The following is a 7,725-nucleotide window of genomic DNA, read 5'->3' as shown; positions in this document are numbered from 1 at the left end:
CAAAGGCAGGAAAGTGTAAGAAAAGAAGCATCCCAGTGTGACTAGACAGTGGTGAGTGAGGGAAAGATTGACAGATTATGAAAGAGACCAGAAGAGAAGGCAGGGCCAGTGCCTGGAGGATTGGAGGACCACAGAAAGGTTATATTTCATTCTCCATGAGGCAGGAAACCTTTTAAGCATTTAACCAAGACCCTGGTTTGGTTTTAGGAAGCTCTTTTTTGCTCCTGTCTAAATAATAGTTTAGAGAATGGAAGAACTAAAGTCATCTAGTCAGGGTATTATGGTCTGGCCAGGAGTTGGGGTATGTGTGTGAGTTGCAGGGGTTAATGGAAAAAGGGATGGGTTCAAAATGTTTTCGGAGGTGTAGTTGCCATGATTGCTGATAAATCAGATTTGGGTACTCAGGAAAGAAGAATTAATTATGCGTCCTAGGCTTTGGGCTTTGAGCTAGTGAGTGGATGATAGTGCCATGGGGAACGCAAGGGGAGGAGCTGGTTTGGAAGAAGGAAACCATGATCTGTTTCATCATGTTAAATGTGGAGAACTATTAGAAATCTTGGTGGAGATGTCAAATAGAGTTGAATATTTATGAACTCTAAGCCCATGGGAGAAGTATAGTCTAAGGCATAAATCTGGAAGTATTGTCAGTGTATTTCAGTCCACAGACTGAATGAGAATTTGGACAGAAAAGAGTAAGGACAGAGCCCTGGGACATTGCATTAGGGAGGAATCCAAGAAAGGAGAGGATGCTGGGAAAAAAATACAAAAGAGAGGGCAGAAATGTCAAGGAAAACTAGATGGAGTCCAGGAGAGTAGAGTGTTTCAAGAAGTGAGTGGATAGCTTTGTTGAATGCAAGTGAGAGGTCAAGTAGGATAAGGACCAAGAAGTATTCACTGGTTTTAGCAACACAGAAGTCAGAGAAAAGAACATTTCCAGACTTGAGGGTTGTTTTTTATTTTTTTCCACTAGTTGATTTAAAATATTAATACGTGCGATTATAGGACAAAGAAAACACATTAAACAGCTAATAACACTTCAACATTCCAAAGCAACCAGAGATAATTGCATACTCTAGAGACATTAAAAATTCTGAATCCAATCTCTCCTTGTTCTGAATCCAATCTCTCCTTGCAAGCACAAAGTCAACCAATTAATTTTGGTTGATATAAATAACTTTAACAGGCATATTCATATTTTTATCACAATTTGTTGACTTTATTTTACTCATCACTATTAGTATACCCTAAGATTTGGTCTCCATGTGGTTGCCTATTTCTCCACAGCTTCCTCTGGAAACATAGCAGATAGTTCTAGGTTCCCGGGACTTTTCATGCACAGAGCATTACATGAGTCAGTGGAGTTCTCGAGGATCTTGTTTGTGATTCCTTTTCTTAGCATGTGGTAACAATGAATGTGGTGGCCTTGTTTTTCTCTCAAATTTTCTTGAATGGGTGGTAGATGCTTCAGAAGATTTTTTTTTTTTTTGTCTGTGCACACTTAAAGTCGCATTTTTATCATCTTGGTTGTCTTCTGCACCTTGTCACTGCCTCAGGAAAGGGTTCGTCTCTGACTTCCTTTTTTACGTGCTTGTGGTTGGTTGTTCTTTCATACTTATTTAATGTCTTCAAGTCTCGATAGAATATCCAGGTGAGTGGCTAAGCAATAATCAACCTATTGTAAACACTGGGAAGAGAAATCCTTATCATAAGTTCTTCCACAGTTTTCTGAAGAAATGGGAAGGCTTTTATCTACATAGTTCTTTTTTCATGATCCATTTATTTATTTATTCATTCATTCATTTAAAAAATACTTTATTATATATGGCCACTGTATATGAGATATCATGCTAAGCACTGCAGAAAATGTATGAGTAGAGTATCTTTGAGTAGTTAAATAATTTCCAAACCTTGAAGGCATCTATTTTGAAAGTTTTAAGCAGCTGAAATGAATCAGACAGTACATCTATGCTTTAAAATAATGCCTCTGTCAACACACCTAAATTTTCTAGGCATGTAGTCCGTCAGGAATATATGTTTATATCTTCATTTAAAATAGATTATTGTTTACATTTGTTAACTAGATCGAGAATAATTTTCTGAAACGAGTTCAATGAAAACAAACTATAGCGACCCTTTGAAGAGATATGTTAACGTCAGGATTTTGTTTCAATGTGACTTCACTTTGCTAGAGCAATACTGTAGTGTGTAAATGGTGCACTCCTGCTTTAAGATGAAATTCAAACTTTGTTTCTTTTAGTTCCTCCAGTCATTAGCCCCCATCCAAAGGAATATATCATTGCTGTGGATAAGCCCATCACACTACCATGTGAGGCGGATGGGCACCCACCACCTGACATTACGTGGCATAGAGATGGGCAAGCAATCACGGAATCAGTCCGCCAGCGCATCCTCAGCTCTGGGGCTCTGCAAATAGCATTTGCCCAGCCCGATAACGCGGGTCAGTACACATGCATGGCAGCTAATGTGGCAGGATCAAGCAGCACGAGCACTAAGCTCACTGTCCATGGTAAGTGGTTTGAATGTAAATTATTTCAGTCTTCTACGTTACCATGGCAAAGAGAAAAGACAATTAAGAAAAATATGACAGAAATAAAAACCTTCTACGTTACCATGGCAAAGAGAAAAGACAATTAAAAATATGACAGAAATAAAAACTATGCAAAATCAATAATTCAGAATATGGTGTGTGTGTGTGTGCACACGTGCACGTGCACGCGCGTGTGCTAGAGGTATACTTGCCCCTCAAATCTGTTTTCTGTAGGCTGTATTTATTTGTGTATGCACATATGTGTGTGAGAAAGAGAGTTTATTAATCTAGTCAGGATACTTAATGTGTTGCCAATAATTCCCTAATATTGTGATCATAGTGATCTATTCTTTGTCTTATGAGGAGTCCATTTGTGTTTGCAACTCTTCAGCTTTACTTCTCAAGGTGAAAGTCATCTTGGCTCAAAACTAATCACTATATGACCTACATTATGAATATAGTGTGAACCTAATGAGAATTAGAGATCTATTTGATTCATTATTTTAAAGTAGCAAAATATTTACATGTATATTTTAACAGAAATAAATCACTTTCTTTTATTTTGTATTCAGACAGCTAACAACATCTCTAAAGATCAGCATTGAAATAGTTTAGTGTTAACGTATGTTTTAAGACTAAAGATAGAATACCTATTAATATCAGTGGTAGAAAACAATAAGTAAATCGAACTGTTTCTAACTATTGTTTTCAGTACTATTATTAGTACTGGTAATATTAGTATTAGTAATAGTACTGTTACTCTAGAAAACAATAAGTAAATCGAACTGTTTCTAACTACTGTTTTCAGTACTATTATTAGTACTAGTAATATTAGTATTAGTAATAGTACTGTTACTCTTCTAAGTGCCTGTTTACATTTAATACTTAATGAATGATTACAAGAGTGAAGATGTAAAGATGTCCAATGTATTATCTCTTTTAATGATGAGTTTCTGTTTTTTCAAAAATTTATGAAAGCTATTCTTTATTTTTCAGATGTGTTTGAATTTCTTGCAACCTTATAGTTACAGTAAAATTTTAAGTGGAAAAACTTCTAATTGATAAATGAATAATTTTTCCAAATAAAAAGTCACTACTTATGAATTTTCTAAATGTCTTCCCCAATCTATACCTGCTTTCTGTTAATATACTTGAACTGATCAGTATACATAAACTAATAAATAAGAGACTAATAAATAAATAATACTCCTTTTTTTCAAGTATTTGTAGAAAATTTACCAAAATTGACCATATACTAAACAACAAAAATAAATCATTAGGGTTTAAAAGTACAGACCACAATTACTGCCCATAATGCAATAAAGCTAGAAAAGTATAATGAATGTCCAAGGAAACTAGCATAAAAGAGATAATGAAATACAGTATAATTTAGTAAAAAATGAATATTTATGATGCACGATTCAGCAAAATAGATTATGTTTTTCATATTATCTACAATGGTTATGCCTGTAATCATTCATATGTGTATATATTCCTCATATAATCATAAAAGGATGAAAAATTAGTTTACACATAGTTTTGTTTTTGCTGAAATCAACTGTAGTCCTGTCGCTTAAAATGTCATTAAGATTGACCCATTTCTCACTGATATGTTTGAATAATACCGAAAGTATTTTTACTTTTTGACTCAAGTATCCTTAATACTTTAAAGCCTTTTCCTTTAGAATATCTCAGTTCTACATCCACTAAGGTATTTCTTAGTATACCAAAATATTCAATTTATCTTTATTGCCTCAATTCTAATTCAAAAAAATTTGAGGCATAGGGAATATTTGGTATCACAATGCACAGTGTGATGAAACCACTATAAAAATTTCTTCTGTGATGGTATAAAAACTGAATTAAATGCCTTAAGCGGGTTTTACTTGCATTTGTTGTAACACGTGAAATACTGCAATAAAATTTTTTTTTTAGCACGTTGTGATATTCAGTATGGGGTGAATGTTTTACACTGTTTTAAACTGCGGCTGTTATTACACTATGTCTGTGATACAAATCCAGCAGTTATACAACCACAGAAGTGTTTTTGTTTTTTGTTGTTCTTGTGTGTTTGTTTTACTTCACTGCAATATGCAGAAGAAACTCAAGTAAGAAAAAGTCAGGAAGTCACATAGAATCTAAAGATTTCCAACCCTGTTCTAAGCCATTTGCTCAGAAACTGATTGTAAATATACTCAATAAGTTCACATTGATTAGAATTCTTGCTAGCATCAAAAATTTGAATTGCTTTTATGATAACGAACAAACATTTTAGTAGATTTTTTTTTTAGTATTTCTAGCAAAATTACCTTCAGAAGAGTCTTTTGTGTGTTAATTTTCAATCTGCATAAAGATATTGAACTCAACTTCCTGAATGACCATCGATTTTAAACTCTTCGTAGTACCGCCCAGAATCCGAAGTGCGGAAGTATACTACACGGTCCATGAGAATTCACAGGCTGTCCTTCCATGTGTGGCTGATGGAATCCCCACACCAGCAATTAACTGGAAAAAAGACAATGTCGTTTTAGCGAACTTGTTAGGAAAATACACTGTCGAACCCTATGGAGAGCTCATTCTGGAAAATGCTGTGGTAAGTATAATAGATATGAACAGATACTTTAAGCAAGAATGTTAATTTATCTTTTTACTTTAGTAACTTAGCTTGGAAATATATTCTTTAATAATGAAATAAAATTCACTCATAAATTCAGGTCACCAATTAATTTTGCACATATTTAATTTTATGTCCCAGGTCTGAGACTAGTATTGAACAGACAGTAGGAACTCATAAATGGCCTCCTCCTAAAATTGTTTCTTTATTTTTGTGGAAATCTGCTTTCTCAGAAAAAATTCTAAGTGCCTGTTTACATTTAATACTTAATGAATGATTACAAGAGTGAAGATGTAAAGATGTCCAATGTATTATTAACCAAATAAAAATAGCATTTTTTAAAGTTCTTTTCGAGTTTTTAAATAACTCTTTCTAATCATTGAAAACTAAGGTCTTAGGGATCTATGCAACCTGAGGTTTTTGAATATTCTTACGTGGTACCTCACCAGTCTGTGGAATAGTAGTTATCAGAAGCATCTCAGTTTTTCAGTGGTAGTCCTCTTGAAGAGGAATATGTACCTATTCATACATTAAATATATTATGTGTTTTGAGAGTATTGTACTTGGCACTAAATATTAACCATGATTAAAATGTGAATCAATTTCAGAGCTTTTGTGCATATCTTATTCCTCTTCATTACCCTTCAAAATGCCTAAATTTTATTATAGAATCTCAATGGACTTAATCTGAGCAGATTAATAAAAATGATTGCATTCACTTTATAGTATAATCTTAGCCATTAGCCAGACTCTTAGGATTGCCAGGTAAATAGCCCTAGTGAAATGCTATGTCACTAGACCCTAACTCACACATGTGCCAGCAAAAATTTTATTTCTTCAAATATAAGTTTTCGTCGATTGTAAGATGGATTATTATTTTGCATACCACCAAGAAAGAAAAAAAAAATACAGATAAGCAAACTAGAGAAGGAGATTGATTAAGTCGTATCACAATTTCAGACATATTAAAAATTTTAAATGTGAATTTTCGATTGATAAAATAAGGATAAATTGTTTGTTCGTTCAAACGTGTAAACACCCTTGGTGGGGCTTATCCCTAGGTCCAGGAATGTTGAATTTGCCCCTTCAATCATTCTTATAGACCTAAAGAAATTAAACGAGAAAAAATAAAGTTTAGATTTTTAGTGGGACAATGACTCAGATACATTAAAAGAATACCAACAATAAGGTAGCTTATAAATACCAGATAAAAGATATAAATGATAAGTAGAAGGCTGTTTGTGAATAATATATACAATCCAGATTTTTATTTCATTTAATTTTTTGACCTCTATCCATTTTAATTATAATTTTTATGGTACATTTCCAAGTAATGTTTTGATCCTTCAATACAAATATAAATTTTTAATATTTTTAAGAGAGAAGAAAAAGTCCATAATATGTTCTGTGTTACATTCAGAAGTACTCAGTCATTAATTCAACAAATATTTATTGACCAGCACTGATTTAGGCAGTGAGACGACATCAGGAAACAAAAGAATCAGAGATTTTTTTCTCTCATGGAATTTATTTCTAGAGGAGGGAAATAGGCGATAAAAAATAAAAACAATAAGTGCTGTATACAATAAGTCAGAAGAAAAGTGGTATGAAAACTAAAAGAAGAGCAGAGTAAAGGGGATCAGGAGCTGGAGGGGTACAGGTTACATTTTTAAGTAGGGTGGTCAGAGTAAGTTCCCATTGAGAAGGTGACATCTGAGCAAAACTTGAAGAAAGTGAGTTAACAGAGCAAATATCTGGGGTAGGAGCATCCCAGGCAGAGGAAACAGGTAGAAAAGTGGAAACATGCCAGATGTATACGAAAAACAGGAGGCCAGTGAAAGCAAAGAAGAAAATAAAAAGAGAAAGAATGCAGTCAGAGAAAAATGGAGGCCAGATCATGCAGTGTCTTGTAGGCCATTAGAACAATTTACCTTTTACTCTGAGTAAAATCAGAAGCCATTGCAAGTTTTGAGCAGAGGAGCAATGTTATCTGCCTTATGTTTTCATTTTTGCAATATTGCATTGGCTATTGTGATGAGAATAGACAGTAGGGAGGCAACTGAGAGAAGCAGGAGGACCTTCTTTGAAGTTAGGATTAACTAGCTAAATTGCAAGTAGAGTATGAAAAAGAAAAGAGTAGAGGATGTCTGAGAACAAAGGCATGAACAACTAGAAGGACAAAACATCTATCAACTGAGATGATGGCTACAACTAGAAAAGGAAGGGGAAAGAGGAAATGGGGAGTTCGGTTTTAGACATGAATTTAAGATGGCTTTTAGGCATCCAAGTGGAGAGTTGAAATGAGAAGTTCAATGTTAGTAGAGTTTGAAGGAAAGACCTGGGCAGGAAATACTGGTACTCATCAGCATATTGATGGTATTTAAAGCTATAAGACTGGATGAGATCACCAACGAATTGAATGTAGATAGAGGAAAAAAAGGTGCAAAGACTGAGACCTTGCAAAGACTGGGTCCTTTCAAATGCCAGCATTAAGACATAATGTTGAGAGGAAGCCAGCAAAAAGTGAGAGAAAAGGAGCAACTAGTGAGGTAGGAAGAAGAGG

At 34.2% G+C, this 7,725-nt stretch overlaps 1 protein-coding gene across 2 annotated transcripts in view; it reads left to right on the top strand.

The window, feature by feature from the left end:
* HMCN1 (hemicentin 1) overlaps positions 1-7,725 on the top strand; it is a 375,430-nt gene that overhangs the window by 317,873 nt on the left and 49,832 nt on the right. For both annotated transcript variants that reach the window (XM_025043935.1, XM_006907734.3), the window contains exons 81-82: positions 2,258-2,527; positions 4,951-5,141. In XM_025043935.1, coding sequence (XP_024899703.1) covers positions 2,258-2,527; positions 4,951-5,141 — 461 coding nt within the window. The remainder of the gene's footprint in view (positions 1-2,257; positions 2,528-4,950; positions 5,142-7,725) is intronic.

The sequence above is a fragment of the Pteropus alecto genome, unplaced genomic scaffold, assembly GCF_000325575.1.
Source record: "Pteropus alecto unplaced genomic scaffold, ASM32557v1 scaffold101, whole genome shotgun sequence".
Lineage (NCBI taxonomy): Eukaryota > Metazoa > Chordata > Mammalia > Chiroptera > Pteropodidae > Pteropus > Pteropus alecto.
This window is presented reverse-complemented; position numbering and strand designations above follow the sequence as displayed.